At 50.7% G+C, this 18869-nt stretch overlaps 1 protein-coding gene and 1 long non-coding RNA gene across 3 annotated transcripts in view; both read left to right on the plus strand.

The window, feature by feature from the left end:
• The first annotated feature begins 705 nt into the window (after positions 1 to 705).
• On the plus strand, positions 706 to 2158 carry LOC311161299. Its single transcript, XR_014616639.1, has 2 exons — positions 706 to 897; positions 1726 to 2158. It is a non-coding gene; the product is annotated as an uncharacterized lncRNA (long non-coding RNA).
• Positions 2159 to 14738: 12580 nt separating this feature from the next.
• SEC14L1 (SEC14 like lipid binding 1) overlaps positions 14739 to 18869 on the plus strand; it is a 42845-nt gene continuing 38714 nt past the window's right edge. The window contains exons 1-2 of one of the 2 annotated variants that reach the window (XM_084218470.1): positions 14739 to 14838; positions 16669 to 16760. In XM_084218470.1, coding sequence (XP_084074596.1) covers positions 16698 to 16760 — 63 coding nt within the window. In that variant the 5' untranslated portion in view covers positions 14739 to 14838; positions 16669 to 16697. Of the gene's footprint in view, positions 14839 to 16668; positions 16761 to 17764; positions 17823 to 18869 lie in introns of those variants that run through there. The other variant, XM_084218471.1, reaches the window with a different exon arrangement.

The raw sequence follows: 18869 nt of genomic DNA on the forward strand, positions 1-18869 counted from the left end.
TGGGGTGTTGGGTGCGGGGAGGGGCACGGGGAGATGGAGTAGGAGCGATCTGGAGAGCTGGGGGTAATGAGGGTCGGGGGCAGAGTGTGGGGTGCAGGAGGGGCGGTAATGGGGGCTGTGGGTAAGCAGGGGCTGGGGGCGCTGTGGGAGGTGGGGGACATTGGGGGACTCGGGGTTTGGGGCGCTGAAGGGATCCGGAGTGGGGGGGAAACGAGGTACTGGAGCGCAGGGTATGGGGGTTTGGGGGCGGCTGGATTTGGGGGTTTGGGATCAGGGTGGCGGGTTTTGAGGTACTGGGGGAAGGGTGTGGGGTTGGAGGGGGTGCTGCAGTGGGGCTGGGGGACGATGTGGGAGGCAGGGGTGAACGTGAGGAGGCTGGGAGAGACAGGGTTTGGGAGCCTTGGGATGCAGTCAAGGGGGTAGTGAGGGCCTGGGGGACAGGGTGTGGGGTTCTGTGGTGGGGTGGGGAAGGCGGCTTTGGGGGGTTTGTGGGTGTGCAGGGGGGGATGTTGGGGTGTAGTGGGGGTAGTGAGGGCCTGGGGGGCTGCAATGGGGGGCAGGGTTTGGGGTCTCTGGGGGCTTTGGGACTGTAGGAAGTCCATAGGAGGGCTGGGGTGGTGTGCAGAGACACCCCTGGGATGTGGCTGCTCCCCTGGGAGGCGTTGGGCCCGCAGCAGGGTGGGGGAGCTGAGTGGGGCCCGTGGGTGTAAGGGGTGAGCTGTGTGGAGGGGAGAGGGCTGCAGGGCCAGCCCCAGGGCCAACAGCCAGAGCAGGATTTGGTTTTGCCGTGAGTGTCCCAGAACTTTGTCTATCCCAGGGTTTCCTGCTGGGGCTCAGCCTCAGGTGGTGACACAGGTGGGACTGGGTGCTTCTATTCCTGAGGTGAGGGAGCACCAGGTGAGTCATGGGAGCCCCGTGTGCCCCTCTTGGGCAGGGGTAGGGGGTCTGTGGGCTGGGGAAGGGCTGCTGGGTGGTACCAGCCAGCCTCACCCGTGCCCAAGAGCAGCTCCCAGGTGGGCTCTGTGCTGGGCCTCACCTGTGCAGTAACAGGTGTGAACATTCATGAAGCATTTTGATGGTCATGTATGATACTGCATACAACAGCTGCACCACTAATCCCAGGAAAAACGGGTTAGGGTGGGGTTTTTTAATGTGTACTGAGTTTTCTTTGAAAATGTTTTGCAAAATTCAACTGCTGCTCTCTCAGGTATGGAAATGAGAACTTGGGTACTTGATTTGTCATTAGATGCTGTTTGAGTTGCAACTTTGTTCCCCACGTAGCAGGGAATAGTGATAAGGTGGTTTCTGCACTTGAGCAAATGTAAAGCTTTGTTGGAAGTTGCGTACTTTGCTCTCTTGTTTACATGTCTGGTTTCTCTCCTGCGGGGGGGGTCACCTGGGGACACCTCAGGGGACTCTGTGCCCTGGCAGGTGTGGGAAGGGAGAGGGGAAGGCCTGTGCTGGGAACCTGGCACCACAGTGATCCTGGCTCCTGGCAAACATGCCTTGCCAAAATAAGCAGTGCTTTTCCAGTTCATTGTTGCTGTGGGATGGGAGATCTGGCTCTGGAAGTGCTCGTGGTGGAGATGCTTTTGGGAAGGATTTTAGGGAGAGCTGGGGTGGATGATGCTTTAGTTAACACTGGCCCAGGGGAGGTAGGTGTGTGTAGGATGGGGGCTCTGGCTTTAGCATTCCTGGCTGAACATCTTGGTTTTTTATTTTCAGGTGGCTGGACCAGGAGGTGATTCTGCAGGATGGTGAGAGCTGCTCTTGCAGTTTGGTAATACCTGTGTGGTCTTTTTGGGTTATCACAGAATCATAGAAGGCTTTGGGCTGAAAGGGAGCATAGAGACCATCTCTTTCCACCCCCTGCCATGGGCAGGGACACCTTCCTCCATCCCAGGTTGCTCCAAGCCCAGTCCAGCCTGGCCTTGAATACATCCACAGCATCTCTGGGTGCCCTGTGCCAGGGCCTCCCCACCCTCCCTAATTCCCTAATACCCCATCCAACCCTTCTCTGTGCCTGTTGAAACCATTCCCCCTTGTCCTGGCACTCCGTGCTCTTGTAAAAAGTCCCTCTCCAGCTTTCCTGTAGGTTATAGAAAGCAGTTGTCCCTAATGGATGGTGAACGTGAATAAAATAATTTTTCAAAGTTGACTTCTGTTCTTCTTGTTTAATCCTTTTGTCCTGAACACTGTAGGCAGGTGTTTACCTGCCGCAGGTGGCTGTGCAGAAGTGACACCTGCACTGTCCCCGCCACTGTCACACCCTGCAGATGTGCCCCAGCCCTGCCTGGGGAGCTGTCAGGCAATCGAGCTGTGCGATTCGGGAGCATCTCGGTGTGCCGAGCTCCCACCTCCACTAGAGGGTGTGGAGCTCCGCAGAATCCTTTGTTTTCACGGGAGAAGCGGGAGCCTTTCTGTTCTCGGATGTGCAGGCAGCGAGGCCGTGGCAGGATTACATCCCTCGGGAGATCCCTGCTCCGTGCCCCGGCAGCAGCCCAGGCTGCATGACACAGCTGCCAGCCGGGCTCGGGACATGCCACGGGATGTCCCTGGCCAGCCAGGGGAGCCGCTGGAGTGTGCAGGGGAGGCAGTTCTGCTCTAGGTTGGATCAGGTCCTACCCAGCTCCTGGATGAGGTTTCCTGGAGGGATAACTTGCACATTCCAAGTTCCCTCTCCTTTTACTTAGGGAGAAAAATGTATCTAAGCAGCAGGGACAAATGTTTCACTTGCACAAGAGTCTGGCTCCTAGATGTCCCTTCCTGGAGGGAATTTCCACTTGCTCTGCAACCTTCCCAAGCCAAGCCCAACATCAGTGTGCTGTGAAATTCCATAAGGCTGTGCTGCTTGCTGGTGTGTGCTCCCTGTGCTTGTAGGATGTGCTGCTCAGCTCCAGGCTGGCTCCTTGGCCAGGCATAGGATTTCTTCCTTGCTAAATTCTGCCTCCAAGTGTCTCGCTAAGAACAAAATCCTAAGCAGAACTGGACCCAGCAGTGCTGCCTTGCTGCAGCACTCAGTGTCTGAGGGAGCACCCTGAGGAGAGCTGTGTGGATGGGTGAGTCAGTGATGCCGTGGCTGTGGAGGAACACAGGTTCCTCTCCAGCTGCTGGTCCGTGTGGGTCTGCAGACATTTTGGAGCTGGATCCATCTGGGAGGGGAGCAGCTCCACAGGCAGGTGGGATGTGCAGCTCTGGGGTGTCAGGAGGGCCCGAAGCCTCCACATGCTGCCAGGGATGTCCAGTCAGAGTCTGGGCATGAGAAGAGCTAACTGGCCTCTCCAGGGACCTTCTTGGAGGAATCCTATGGGTGAATGCCAATAGAGGGAAGAGGGGTCCCAGAGAGCTGGGTAATATGCAAGGATCACTTCTTCCAGACTTAATAACATCCCTATGGACAAGGAATGGGGCAACAGGGGCAGGAGAGCTGCAGGGAGAGACAATGAGGTGGAAGAAGGACCAAGATGAACACAGGGATAGTGTCTGAGTGTGCTCTGGTGTGCTCATCCATGGTCAGGAGTGCTGATGGGAGGGAGGTCAGAGACCGTGTCCCCCCGGTGCCAGATCCTGGTGCAGAGCCAGCAGCCAGGATCATAACCCAGCCAACCAAATCCTCCATCAGCTGAGCATGAAATGGATATTTATGTGTGTAATGAGGAAGGAGGCAGAGGTGGTTGCACAGGCCCCTGTGTTATACCTCAACTGCAGCCAGGCCAAATCCCGAGCGCTGGGGCTGTGCTGGGGTCTGGTCAGGCCCTGTGGAAGGGAGCATCCCTCCCTGTGGGCATGGGAGATGCCCAGGCTGTGGGGAACAAGCTGAGGGCAGGTTGGTGAGCTATGGGGAAACCTCTTTATCCTCCAGAGCACAGCCCAGAGAGGGCCTGGCTGTGCCTGTGGTGTCTCCCCTCGCACTGAGCCTGGCCCTGCTCCAGGGCTGCCTTCTGCTCTCCCCTGCTCTGCTCCTGGTTTGTGCTGAGGCTGGAAGAACTTTGAGCTCTGTGCCTGGCTAGACCTCAAGCTGGGGCAGCAATCAGCTCCCACTGTCTGTGTTATGTAAGGTTTGAACTTTGCCCTGTTGGAAGCAGAAATGTCTGGCCTGCTCTGATCTCTGTGGGAATTGTGAGTGTGGAGATTGAAGGCTGTGGCCACTTCTGCTGGGTAAACAGCCAGAGAACTGCCACCTTTCGTCTCCCTCCACCCCCCACTGAAGATGCTCTGGCAGCTCTCTTGGAGTGTGACATCTGGGAATAGCACTGGCAACCCGCATTGCAGCTCAGACCCTTCTACTCGGTGAAGGCTCACCTCTGCTAAGAGGCTGCTTTTAGCTCTTCCCTCGAGAGCTGTTTTTATGTCTGGCTGTAGCACTATTCTTCCTTCAGCAACAGCTGAAGTCCTTTGGGTAAGGCTGCAGGAAGGACACGTCTGGTGTCTCACTGCCCTGACCCTGGGGAAGGATGAGGCTGGGCTGGGCACAGCCTGAGCACCCTCAGAACTCCCAGCTCCCACCAGAGCTGGGACTGCATGGCAAGAGTTTATGCCAACCACTGTGCTGTGGTGATGAAGGGAGGGGGCAAGCAAAGAAAGCTTAAAAAATATATTTTTTTAAGCCAAGGTTAAGAAATCTGCCATGACTCCAAGTTGGACCTTGCAGTCAGAGGTGAGCAGGCTTAATTTGACAGCTATTTCTTAAATATTTTAAAAGCTGCCTGGAATAAACTGAATGCTTCCGAGTAGTGACCTAAATTCCACTTGCTGTAAATTTCATTAGAAAGTGGATTTGTGTGCCTGCCAGGCTGCTTTGCAGCTTCATTGATCTGCCCAAACCATGTGCTGTGCAAGTGCCTTCCTCAGCAAATTTTTAAAGAGCTCACTGCTGCCTGCTGCCAGGCCAGAATGTGACTCGTTTTCTTTCTTTTCTCTCCTCTTCATCTTTTTTTTTTTTTTTTTGTGTTTCCTGGTGCAAATGCATGATTTGTTTACTAATCACACTGCATCATTAGTTGCACAGAGTCATCCCACTGGCTGCGTGGGTACAGATGGAGCAGCTGGGAAGGAAAATGTCACTGTCTTCAGCTCACTTGATATGCTTTGCTCCCAAATCCCCATCCCACGCCATGAAGGCCAAAGACTTTCACAACCCTGGCAGCTGCCAGCAGCTCTCTGCTCTCCAGCACTGTCACCTGTGGTTGTGACACCCCCTGGAAAAAGCCTCCTCCCCTCCTGCTGTCCCCAAAGTGCTGTCTGTCCCTGTGCAACCACGGCTTTGGATCTTGTGGAGAGGTGTGATGGTAGCACAGATGGCACAGACTGAGCCTTACCAGGGAAAATAGCCTGGGGAGAGCTGGGACTGCCACACCTGTGGATGCAGGAGCAACATGCACCTCCCCAGGCCTGAGCAGGGTCACACAGGTGATGCTGAGCTTCCTTGCTGTGGCAGTGTGTCTGCAGCCCACCTGCAGGGGTTAAAGGGAGTGGAGAGGGGCTCTGCAACACCACAAGGATACAGGGCCCGTGCAGAGCCACAGCTCTCTGTGACATGCTTGGTTTCTCTCCTGCAGTGGGGGGGTTCAGCTCCTGTGTGTCAGACACAGAGCAATTGCCTGGTTGGGCTGAAGTACTGGGTGAGGGGAAGGTCTCTGCAGCTCTGAGGTTGGATACCCAGCCCTGCCTGCCCTATGGGAGCCCTATTTTGAGGCTGTCCTCCTGCCCCTGGCACTTCTGCTCCTGAGGGACCCCCAGCCTGGGGAAAGGCTCCATCACAGTATGAAACCCAATGTTTTAGGGGGGTTGGGCAGGCAGGCTGCGCTGCAAAGAAAGGCCTAACCCCAACCCCATCCTACAGGAATGAAGTGCTGGCACCCAGCAGGAGCTCTGACAGCTCTTCCCAGTTCACAGCACGGGGCAGAGCTGGCTTTTGAAGAGGAGCTTTCCTGCCTGAGGACAGTCCCAGCACTGCCAGGCTGGAGTGGAAAACAGCCCTGGCAGCAAGCCCAGGGGTGGGTTTGGGCCAGGAGGGCAGGCTCGTGTTGAAGGGATGTCTAAGGGGATTGGTTATCACAGAAATGGTCTCCAGAGGGTGAGTTACAAAACATGGCTTTCCCTCAGCTGTCTCCAGAAACAGAGCCTGTGCAGCTGGGAGGGATTGGAAGTACCCCAAACCCACCCAGAGGGGTGTCTAGTGTCAAGGATGGAGGTTGGAGGGAAATATCCCCCTCTTCTAACCACTGCCTATGACTGCACATTGTGAAGACACATCTGGAGGGGGGTTTGGTGCATCTCTTGCTGTGTGGGTGATGAAACTGGGAAGAAATCTCTGTCTTGGAGCTGTGGAACATGGGACTGTCCTGCCTCCTGATGAAGAAGGAGCTTTCTTAGGCTGAGTTTTGGCCTCCAAACAGCAGCAGCCTTTCCACTGCCTCCCCTCCCCCTTTGGCTGCCAGCACAGGGGATGCTGAGTGCCAGGTTCCTGGTACTCTGCTCTGGGAGAGGTGCTGCTTCACCTCTGCTGTACAGCAGTGATTTATTCTCAGAAGTTAAACCTGAGGTCTGACAAAGACCCCACAGCTTGAGCCAGCAATATGGGCTGTCCTGGGGAGAGGGCCTTGCTGGCTGTCAGCATCCAGACTAGGGCTAAATTAATTTCCCACAAATCTGAAATGCTCTGCCAGTTTCCCAGCTCCTCAGTACCTCTGGAGTTGCCTGTTATTTATTTCCCTGGAGTCTTAGATGTACAATAGGTTTTGCAGAGGTGATGACCCAATCCCACCCCCTCGTGCTGTCAGCACCCAGAGCCTTTCCTTATTGCAGCTCTTGATGACAGATTTCTCTTGTGGCCCCAGGTGGCTTCAGCTGTCCCCAAGCCTCATCTGTCACCAGCTGCAGGAAAGGCAAGGAGGAAGGAGACTTGGAGGCAAGAAGCTTTGGTTTGGGGCAGTGTGGGTGGTTCAGCCCCTTGGAGGGGGGCTCCGCAGGCTCACCCCATGCCTGGCAGAGAGGCACCAGGGCTGTGCCAGCCTGGCCATGACTGGGTGCTGGGATGGCTGGGGAGCTTCCCTGTGTCATTCCCCTGCCCAGCACAGTGAGGCTGGAGCAAGGGCAGCTGCATTTGGGAGTGCTGAGCAAAGGGCTGCTCAGGGGGCAGCTGGCAGGGACAGCTGGATTTAAGTGTTGGGAGTGTCACCAAAGCAGCAGTTTCTCTCTGCAACCCGTGGGGGTTTATGTGAAAAATGAAATTTCTGTCTATCTCCTTCCTTGTGCTTTCTCATCTCCACCAACGGAGCTGGAGATGGGAGAGGATTTTTTCCCTATATTTAGCTTTGGAGAAATTGCTGTAACTAATCGGCTTTAGGATTCTGTGTTCTCTCTTTTATTTTATCTTTTCCTGTCACTAAGACCTTGTCATGTGGCTGTGGACTGCAGCTCCCTGGCTCTCTGTTTGCTGGGCTTTCATGGAGTCAATTAATAACCCATAAAAATAACACCTCCAGCTGTTCCACTTGCAGCTGCCAGGCTGGAGTCTAATTATGGGGCCTTGGATCCCAAATCCTGCTTTGCATGTAAAAGTGCCAGTGAATAGGAAGAGGCAGAGGGGATGGCAATGCAAAAAAGGAATGTGGTTTGGGGTCTATTTTTAGCCTTTTCAAGCCAAATGTAAAAAGACCCTCAGGCTGCTTGTGTCCTGCTGAATGTGATCACATGCACAATATTGTTCCCATGGCAAAGCGCAGCAGCCAGGGTGGGTTGGGGGTTATTTCTGGCAATTAACTTGCCAACATTGCAAACGTCCTTCTGGGTTAGTTTGCACAGCGCTGTGTTGTGGCTCACATCCATGTGCTAATGGGTTTATTGCAATCAGCTCCAGCTCTCTCTGTGTTCCTGAATGTGCCAGGGCAGTGGTGGGGAGGGGAGGCACACAGCTGCTCGCCCAGGGCATCTGACAGAGTGACTGCTGGTAAAGGGGTGCTCAGCCTCCCTCAAAAAGTCCTTTCCTGCTGACTGTGACACAAAATTAATTTAGCTGGAGCTCTGATGGATGGGTGATGGTCTCCTTTTCATATCATCCTGTCTATTGTGCACCCTCATCTGCTTTCCAAGCTGGATGTCCTCTCTGGGTGAACTGCTGGGCAGATTTGTCCTCTGCCTCTCTGGAGCCTCTGCTGGGCTGGTTCTACCTCAACTCCCACTACTGCCATATTCCCCTCCTACCTCCTCTGGGGTGCTTCATAACACGCTCTTTTCTTGTTCCCCACAGAAGTGGTGCAGCAAAGACCCACAAAGGCCCCTGTGTATGGGGGGGGGGGGGTGTTGGAGATGGGGAACAAGGAAAGCACTGGGCTCGTTTCCAGTCTCTGTCCAGGGAATTGTCTGGGAGCATTTCAGTCCTTTCCATCACTGGGCTCTTGTTTAATTCAGACTCAGCCTTACTTTGACCAAAAGCAAATGAAACAGCTGTTCATTAGACAACTTAAATACTTAGTGGTCACACATTTGTCTGTAGCCACCAGCTTGTAACCATGACTGCAAATAGGCATCCTGTGCTGGAGACCATCCCCTTTGTCAAAACAAGCTATTTGGAGATTGATACTGAAACCTGCCCTCAGAAAAAACTCTGACACCTCCCACTTGCACAGGGGTTGCAGGGCCACCTCTGTGACAATGCCACCTCTTCCCTGTCTCCTCAGCCTCCCTCTGACAATCACCAGAGCCAGGAGGTGTTAAACATCTCTCGGGGGATGGAGCCACGCTCCCAGAGGGTGTCCCTTCAGTGGAGCTCTGCTGTGAGCTCTCTTAACCAGGGACAGAGGATGCTATCAATCCTTCCAGCCTTGCCTGGCAAAGAGATTGCAAACGTGGCTTTCCATCACGCGCTACATTAGCCAAATTAATTCCAGGACAGGCAGCCAGCGGTGCTCGAGGCCGAGACTGATGAATGCTGCAGCCGTGTCAGAATCAGCAGAGCTGCTGCCTGCTCTGTGCCAGCTCCTCAGCTGCAGCCAGCCCTCTGCTCGGCCGTGCCCTCCACCTCACACCTCTCTGGAGTGCTGAGCTCTCAGTCACTGACACAGACAATTCAATTGCAAGGAACATCTGTCTCTGAATTGTGCTCCCATTCAGGCTGCTGCTGCCGCCATGGGGTGACATTTTTCATGTGTCTTGCCTGCTTTCTTTAATCTCCTAAACGCAGGCACTCCTGTGGAGCACAGAAAGGTTCCTCCCCCGTGAGAAGGAGAAAGAAATTAGCCAGCAGATCGAGTGTGTATAGCAAATAATGAGATTGCCTTGGATACAGGACCGGAATTCATGCAAAGCATGATGCTGATCAGAGACGATAAGCATCATTTCTGGGGTCTGCAAACAGCGTCACAAAACTTGCATTTCTCAAGTTCTGAGACTCACATGGATGAAGGCTGCCAGCACAGGCCTGATCCACAGACAAGTTAAAAAATAAACCCTAAAATAGCAATACTGGTAGTTATTTTGGTGTGCAAGTGCCTCATAATGCCTCGTTTTCCTCCAGGCACAGGAATAAGCTGTACAGACACAGGCACTGTGGTGCTGGAGGAGCAGCAGTCACAAAGGCAACTTGTCCTGACAGAGCTCCACTGAAAGGTGCTGTGTTTGCCCACAGGGTGCAGACCCAGCTCTAGTGGAGTCAATGTGTCCTTTAAAAGAAGATGGATTTACTTGCATTAAAAAAAATAATTATCAACATGTTAGAGGCAAATAGGGACAAAGTCTCTACCTGGTGAGTGACCCAGCAGCTTGATTCAGTGCTTGTTGAAGCAGCTGAGAGTATGTGTACCGTCAGACTCATTAGAAGGAGGGATGGTAAACAGCCTTTGTTTTCATTTTTATAGGAAATTTACTCATCATTTCTGTGAGCCTTTGGCTGAGACTCCTATTTTTCTAAGAAATGAGTGATCAGATCCTGGCAGTGCTTTAAGTCATTTAAAGAGACAACTGGAAACAGGCTGTTCCCTGGAAGACAGGTACCAGGCAGCTCGCAGGCACATGGACACAAGGGCTGTTTGCAAAGGCAAGTAGAAAAGTTGGGCATTCTCAACAGCCCAGTGAACCCTTCCTCACTCACAACTCCAGCTCCCTGTATTATGAGCCTGACATCTTCAGCATCAATAAAATACCTCAGCAAATTAATTATTGTCCAGGTGTTTTTCCCTTTATTCCCTTTACCTTAATTTCCTTTACTGTAAAAAAGGTCTTGGGGGGTGAGTTTTCTTTAGCCTGTGCCATCTCCTGATGTCTAAGGGATAAAATAACCCAGTGAGAGCTCCAGAGGGCATCCCCTGGTCCTCACAACCCCCCGAGAAAACAGTGCTATCAGGCTTTTAGGTGTTAAAAACATCCAACACAGGTATTGCAATAAATGTTGGATCTGATTCTTCACCCAGAATATCCACTGCACAGCTCCTCACATTTCATTATCTCTGTACAAGCAGCCCCCCCTGCACCACCTGCTCACTTTTGTTTTAACATCGCACAGCTCCGGAGCAGCGACACGGACTCGAGGCAGGGAGCCTTGGATGGGTCCAGGCTTTGCAGGGAGAGCTTGGAATAAGGGCTGGGACACGTGCCATGCTCATCCCAACTCATCTATTTTATGAATCAGGACTTGGTCCTATTTGCTAATGTTTGTCTGCGTAACCTTTGCTGTCAATGGGGCCGGCGCTCTGATGTCAGCTGCTGGACTCCAAGCACTGGCAGCTGGTGTCCCTGGCCAGCTCCCAGGCTACAATTCAATTTTCCTACCAGTCACTTGAGAAGACAGGAAAAAACATGTTTCTGCCTGTTTGTGGCATCAAGAAATAAAGGGCTCCAGTCTACAAGGTCACTTAAGGCTTTTCTATGGGAAAACTCAGATAAATCAAATAGTGGTATAAGGTTAATACACCTTCACTTATGGTGCAATAAACTACAGTAAACTAAGGCTGGTTTAATCCTGAATAAAAATCTCATTGTGGAATGTAAAACCCTCTAGGTATTGTACATTAACATCCCCTCTCTGAACACAGGCCAGTCTGGAGATATTTTACCCTTAACCCAATCTCGTGAATAGTGGAAAACTACTGCAGAGCTGAAAGGCGTGGTACCTGGAAATAAGGGAACCACCCAGGAAGTGAGGAGATCTGGTCTCATACTGACTTACTGTGTGAATTATCCTGTGGCATTTTGTGAGCCTCAGTATTTATATTGCATATTGGGATTATTAGTGTCTTCCCTGCCATTATAAAAGGCTTTAAGATCTCCAGAAATACGTGGAGAATTTTTTCCTTCTGTTCACTGTTTCCCCAGTATGGGCTGTCCAGGGAGCTTACAAAAACATGTACAACTGTAGTGGATGGGCACATCCAGCTCTGTGTCTGGAGGGCTGAACTTGGGGGTCACAGTTATTTTTAAGAGAAGTGGGATGAAGGAGTTCACACATCCTCACACCCAGCTTTACCAGTTTGCCTCTCCCTAGACTGACAAGGGAAAGCAAAAATGGTGACACCTATTGAAATACCTGTGATGCATTAAATAAAAACTGAGCAAACCAGAATCAATGTCCCCAGGGCACAATTCTGTTCCATTAACTGTTTGTCACTCATCATGCTTATAATTATTTCCATCATGCTGGCAGTGTTAGCATTTGGGACCATTTCCATGGCTTTGAAGGTTTAGGAAGCAGGTATTTATTTCAATGCAGCCAGTAGTGCATAAAATTTCCACTGACTCAGATGAGACTGATTTGTGAGGGAATGGCTCTTGAAGCACTTCAGTGTCTGAACCCAAACTCTCATCCCTTTTCCACTTATTTTAATAAATGTACAGCTTAGCAGCAAGACCTTGAGTGAAAACATACTCTCTTGTCATGAACTGCTGACAATCTCCTCTCTTTAATATAAAAGCTCTGAAGATGAGACTTGATGGACAGTAAGAAATCAGGATGGCTTCACTTTTCTTCACTGCCTGGGATGCAAACAAAAGAAACCAGAGCAAGTTCCTGCCTGCTGAAATTCCAAGAGCTTGAGCTGCATTCCAGCATGGCTGAGAGGCATTTTGAATCTTTTCTCATATGCATCAGCCTGCCACTCCTCCCAAGCAACTGCACTTTCAATTAGTTATTATTAATAGTAAAGGACGGACTACCAATAGTTCTCATTAATTTCCATGGCAATATTGCCTGAATCAAGATAACAATTGCTTTGAGTTGTGTAACTAAAGTTCATAACGTGAAGGAATGCAATCCAGGGAAAGTGCTCAGATGGAGGGAAGTGACCGACCTTGCATAACCTCCCTAAGGCCAAACTTCCCTTCATATCTAGCAGCCTGTGTTCCTAATTTTCCGAAAATATGGAACGGTTTGCACTTTCAGCCTGTGTCCTCTGGGCTTCAGTCTCCTGCATGCCTCACAGCTTTCCTGAAACATTTCACCCACACATTTATTCATTATATTCCTCCTAACAATGCGTGGCTGGAGCTTCCATAAGAGAAGATGTAACAGGAAAATAAACAACAGTAGAAAAATGTAAACCTATATTACTTTCCTCTTCTTTGTGTATTTTGCTAAGATTGTCGTTTCAGCAGAAAACTGCTAAGATTGATTTAGACATTAAATTATGGATTTTCACTCTTATCAATAAACTCCAAATATCTTTAAAAGTCCAAATACAGCTCTTCTGGTTACCTGGCCATTTGGGGAAGTAGAATAGAGGCAGTCAGTAAGAATTAAAACATTGCCCAGAATCTAAAGAGGGAAATGTTATGAACAAAAAGGAATCTGAGTGGGCGTAAATTCCTCTCACCCTGCTATGCCAGTAGGATTATATCTCAGGCTTTCAGAGCAGGAAAAGGATGTTGCAGGCATAATGGCATGGAATATCAATCAGATAACTAAATCTAATTACAGTTAACTAGTTAATTCCAGCTACATGAAGGCAGCTGGCCAAGAGCCACAACAGAAATGAGATTCAGAGGAACAATTTCTCAACATGAAACAACTTCTTGTAAGGACTAGTTCAGATCAGACAAGGGGCTATGCTAGACTAACTTTAAAAGACACAAGGTCTGTACAAGAAAGAATGGCAGCTTAATCCCTCATTTGTGGTAACCACAAATTCAGCTTTCCTAGGGAAAGGATTGCATCAAAATGTCAGGATACAACTCTGACTTCTAGTAGATTTATATTCTAAGGGAGTGAGCCATTAATAAAAGATGTTGTGGGTAAACAACACGTCTCAGTAGTGCTGCTGGAGGGAGCAGAGACAAGAGTTCCTAACTTTCAAGTCCTTATTTTAACACCGTTTGTGATACTCTGGTACTGTAAAAAGCACAATTGTACTTCTTGCTTTTAGTACATCACAGCTACACCACTCATGGTGTGAGACTGAGCTCTTTGAGGTGTCCCAGACTGCAAATACCCTGGGCTGGGTGAATGCTGGTGGATTACAGAGACAGGGAAGAGGCGGAAAGATGCTCCAGCAGTGACTGAGGTGGGTCCCTGCCCTCCCACTGCCCCATGGCCCTGGAGCACCGTGCGGTGCCATCACCCTTAGCTGGCCTTGCCCCTGATGGTGCCTGAAACCCACCCAGAACCCCCCAGAGCCCTGTCCGAGGGAGCCACGAGGGGTGTGGGACCACAGGATGCTCAGGGGGCTGAGGGCAGGGGAGGTACCTGCAGGAGGTGCCATGTCCACTGTTCATGCCCTCCTGCACCCGCAGTGTGTGTCTGTGACTCTGTGTTTGAGGGGCACTCTGCCCCTCTGCTCCACCCAGGTGAGACCCCAGCTGGAACACTCTGGGGCTCCTGCAAGGACCTGGACCTGGGATGATTGGACCACGATGATTGGAGGGTGGAGCAGTTCTGATATGAGAAAAGGCTGGGAGAATTGGGATTGTTCAATCTGGAGAAGACTCCAGGATCAGCTAACAGCAGCCTTCCAGTATAGAATGACAGAATCTGCTGAGTTGGAAGGGACCCACCAGGATTACTGAGTCCAACTCCTGGCCCTGCACAGGACACCCCAAGAATCCCACCACGTGAGAGCGTTGTCCAAACGCTCCTTGGGCTCAGACACGCTTGGTGCTATGACCAAGGCTCTCCCTGAGGAGCCCGTTCAGGGCTCAGCCACCCTCTGGGTGAAAAACTGTTCCTCATAGCCAACCTAAACCTGCCCCAACTCAGCTTCCTGCTGTTCCTGAAGGGAGCCTGCGAGAAAGATGGGGGGAAGAGTATTTACCAGGGCAGGTGGTGACAGGACAAGGGGGAATGGCCTCACACTGACAGAGTTTAGGTTTGTTTAGTCACTGTTGCTGGAGGTGTTTAGGAAAGGACTGGAAGCGGCACTTAATGCTATGGTCTAATTGGCAAGGTGGTGTTAAGTCGTAGGTTGGACTCGGTGATCTCAGAGGTCTTTTCCATCCGAACTGCTCCTGTGATTCTGTGATCAGAGATTCAGAAGAAATTCTTCTTTGTGAGGGGGTGAGGGGGGTGAGGTAGTGGAACGGAGCAGCTGTGACTCTGGGAGTGTTCAAGGCCAAACCGAGCAGCACTAGAAGCACCCTGCTCTAGTGCAAGTTATCCCTTACACCCACGGCAGGGCTGAAACTCGAGGACCTGTACGAACCCTCCCCACCGCACCATTCCTCCCTCACGGCCGCCGGCCACCCCGCGCCTCCCCCCGCGCATGCGCCCCGCCCGTCCCCGCCCCCGGCAGCGCGCAGGCGCCGGGCCCGCCCCCGCCCGGCACCGCGAACGACGGGCGGCGGCGCGCGCGCCCCTCCCGCGCAGGACGGCGCTGCCCCGGCGGCATGAGGGGAGAGCGCGGCCGGCTCCGAGCGGTAAGCACGGCGCCGAGCCTCCCGGGGCCCCGCCCGCGCCCCGCGTCCCCCAGCCCCGCCGCCCTGCCCCGCGGCAACTTTCCCATTGTCCGCCCGCTCCCCGCCGGCTCCTCTCAGCGCTGGCTGCGGGGAGCCCCGAGGAGCGGCCGGCGCTGCCCGTGGTGGACGGGGGGTGGTGGCGGTAATGATGGTGGTGGTACGGGTGGTAATGATGGTGGTGATGGTGGTGGGGCGGGGGTCGTGGTCGTCGGGCGGGTCACGGCGGCGCCGCGGCCGCTGCGCTCCGGCCGCCCCGGTCAGGCGGCTGTGGCCGGGTCCCTCCGGGGCAGCGCGGGGCTGTCACAGGTGTCCCGTCCCCTCCCGGAGTGTCCCGGAACCTTCCGGGGAATGCAGGGCTGTCACAGGCGTCTCATCTCCTCACGGAGTGTCCCGGAGCCCTCCGGGGCAGCGCGGGGCTGTCACCGGTGTCCCTCCATCCCGTCCCCTCCCGGATTGTCGCGGGGCTGTCACCGGTGTTCCTCCATCCCGTCCCCTCCCGGGGTGTCCCGGAGCCCTCCGGGGCAGCGCGGAGCTGTTCCCGGCGTCCCTTCTCCCCTCGGGGTGTCCCGGTCGCTGCGGGGCTGTCACGGGTGTCCCGGTTTCCCCCGGGAGAGCTCAGGGCTGTCACAGCTGTCCCCCCATCCCGTCCCCTCCCGGGGTGTCCCGGTTCCGCCGCGGCGGGAGGAGCGCGGAGTTTCTTTGTTGTGTAACTCTTTTTGTCCGGGGATTAGAGAGGGTTTGCGGCTGTTTGTGCTGATTCAGGCGGTTTGGGTTTTTTTTAAAGAAAAATTGCGGGGTAGTCACGGGTAAATTCTTCTCGGGGCTGGGATGCCGGAGAACTTTCCTGTGGCTCGGGGGTTGTTCTTGGCTCCGGCCGGGGCCGGGGAGCCGCCGAGCCGCGCTGCTCCAGCTCCGGGGCCGGGAGCGCTCCCGCAGCGCCTTCCGGACAGAAAAGCGAAGAGAACGTGCTGTAGCGAACCCGTTTCTCGCTAAAATGAAGCTGGCTCGCAGCCCGCGATTCATATGCGACTACTACTGCCAGGATTTTTCAATAAACGTAATTGCAGTCGAGAGAGTTCGGGTCAAGCACTTTGCTGGGTAGAGCAGGCACGAAGCCTTTGGAGTAATTCCTCTCCGTGTTGCCAGTGAATCTTCTCTGGCTGCATAGTGGAATTTTTCTCGAAGTTTTTTCCCCCCAGCGATCTCATAAGTTTTCCTCAAAAGTTTGAAATTTTTTTGAGATGATCAAGGAATGCTCTTGATCCATCAGTGGGCTTTTGTAATCTATTTTCTTCTTTCTGCAAACAAGCACTTTTAACACTTATTTTTTTAACCTCTTTTTATGCTTTCTGTATTTCTTTTTTGTTTTTTTTTTTTTTTCCAGTCCCTGCTCTGAGCAGGGCAGCCCACATACCAGTGCTGGAGGACTGGGAAATGCTTCTCTGCCTGTCGCTGAGATGTGTCAGTGTTTGGTTCTCAGCAGCAGCAGCACAGGAAATGTCACCATCCTGACAAAGAGTCATGAAATATGTTGAAGATTTGTTACTAAAAGTGGACTAAAAATGTGCTAATTTTATCTTGTCTTTGGGAGAAGTGATAAGTCATTTCTGACAGAAATATATATTTATATATAGCTTTTCAGGGCCCCTGTTGGGCCTTAAAAAAGGTTGTCAGGGAATTGTGGATTTCCTGTGGAATTGCTAGCGTGGTACCACGCACAGACTAATTGTAAGAGAAAATTGAAAATGGCTTCCTACGTCTGACAGATGGTTTTAAAAATTTCTTTTTCAGGTTTGAGTTGATCTCACTAAACTGCAGCCATGGTGCAGAAGTACCAGTCCCCCGTACGGGTGTATAAACACCCTTTTGAGTTAATTATGGCTGTAAGTATTAATTTTTGCTGCAATTTCCTTCTTGACAAGTTCCTTGTGTTGCTGAGTGCTTGCTGGGCTTTGTTTGATAGGTACTGTAGAACATACAAAGCTGAAAACAAAATGCAAAATATGAGAGCTGTGTGTTTCGATGGTTTCTTCTCTGCCTAGAGTATTTTCTTACCATAATTTTGCTCTCCTTTTCTGCCAAAGTTCTGTTTACAGATGTATTTGCAAGTTAGTGCAAAAGTAGGATTGAAGTGTACTGGGAGTTGATTACTGGGGGCAGACTCTTCTAGAACAGAAGGAAATGTCATGTACAGTGATTAAAAACATTGTTATGGTTGTGTCTTCATCAGTGTAGAGTTTATAGGATTAGAGAGCACAGAGAAAGCCATGAAAGCAAGGATATGCCTGAATGAAAAGGGAGAAAGGACACTGGAAACATTTTGAGGGAAGGGAAGAAAAAACTTGGTAGGATGGCCAGAGAGATGAACAAAAAGCCTTTTGGGTGCATGTTGCTAATTGGTGTGATTGTGGTACAGATAGTAATGAAAAGAAAAAGAAATTTAATTAGCTTCCCTTTTTTTTCTCTCTTTCCTCCTCTCCCTCCCTTTTCTTTCCTTCTAGAAAACAGAGCAGAAGTAGGTATTTGACATTTTAAAGTATATTCAGTTGAAACCACAGCTGTGGGGCTCTTATGAGTTACAGAGAGCAATAAGGAGCTTTTCCCTGATAAAAACAGTTAAAAGTGAACTGTAATCTAAATAATTGTTTGATTTCTCTTGCTGAAAATACTATGTTTAATGGCTTCAGAGGAGAGTTTTAATAGTGCTCATAGTGTAAATATTTAGATAGATCACGTGGTTTGGAGTGCAGGGTTCCTCACAGAAATGATCCTTTGCAGTCACAGGGCAAAAAAAGATTAGATCACTCTACAGGGAATACTTGCATTTCTTTTTATCTTACTCCTAAGGCTGCCTCCAGTGTTACACATGTAGGTCTTGCTCCTGCAGATACTTCAAGGCAGAGCTGCTATTTTGCTGAGCAGTGAAGAAGCCAACTGTGATATGTGTAAGGTCTTTTATGACTTCAGTAGCTCTGACAGCTGGGCTTCAGGTGGTCTCTCAGTGAAATTTGATGGTGTCTGTAACTCTAGCCTTCAGTGAACTTATACTGGCACTTAGATCAATCAGCCAAAATTGGTTTCTTAAATGAGATTCCCTGGCTGTTTGCTAAACTGATAAATCTTTATCTTGTTGCTGAGTTGAAGGCAAAAATTCTTCCTGAGTTATTTCTTCAAGGATATTTTGAGTCAAAATGCTGATATCAGAATTGTCCACAATGCTTTGCTGGGTGTAATTAGAACACTTCTGACTATTAGTATTAACTGAGAGTTTTCAAGCTGTTCTGTGTCTTGGTGATAATATCTGAAGAATAATATTTAACAAATATAAAGCATTAAAGCTTTTCTTTGGAAAGCAAGAGACTATAGTAAGTATGCAACTACGATAAAATAATAGTTAAAAATTAAAAATGAACTAAGAGGAGAAGAGTGCTTATAAAAAGGAACAGCCAAACAGGATCCTTTCAGAGACTGGAAGTTTAGCTGAGCAATAATACATCTGATTTATTTAGTCTTTGTCAGAACAGTGGGTTATCACTTGTTCAGAATGTGAGCACTGGATGAACATCCTCCCCCTGCCATGTTGCTGCTGTTACTGATTTTTAAAACTTGTAAAATTCCTGCTGGTGATCCATCAAAACTGCCCTTGCATTTTCTGAAGTGTGTGGAGGAGTCCATGAGCCAAATTCTGTGAGAACTATAAACAGTATATGCAAGCTTGATGCTTTTTGTACTGTTTTGTTACTGTTTCCTCTTGGTTGAGCAGTGATTGCATAAGTTGGTGAAGTGTTTCTGGGATGAATACTTGTGTCAAATTCTGTGCTCGCCAAAGTGGAAGCACTACATTGCATATTCTCAACAAAAAAAAAGTGCTATAATGTTATTTTAACAGTGCCAGCAGCTCTTCTGAAACGAGGAACAGCCTGGCATATACCAGGCTTGAATTTAAAGCACCCAAAAAATGACTTAACATTATGTGTTGTGTTTGGTTCTCC

Source organism: Fringilla coelebs, assembly GCF_963513975.1.
Source record: "Fringilla coelebs genome assembly, chromosome: 19".
NCBI classification, from domain to species: Eukaryota; Metazoa; Chordata; class Aves; order Passeriformes; family Fringillidae; genus Fringilla; species Fringilla coelebs.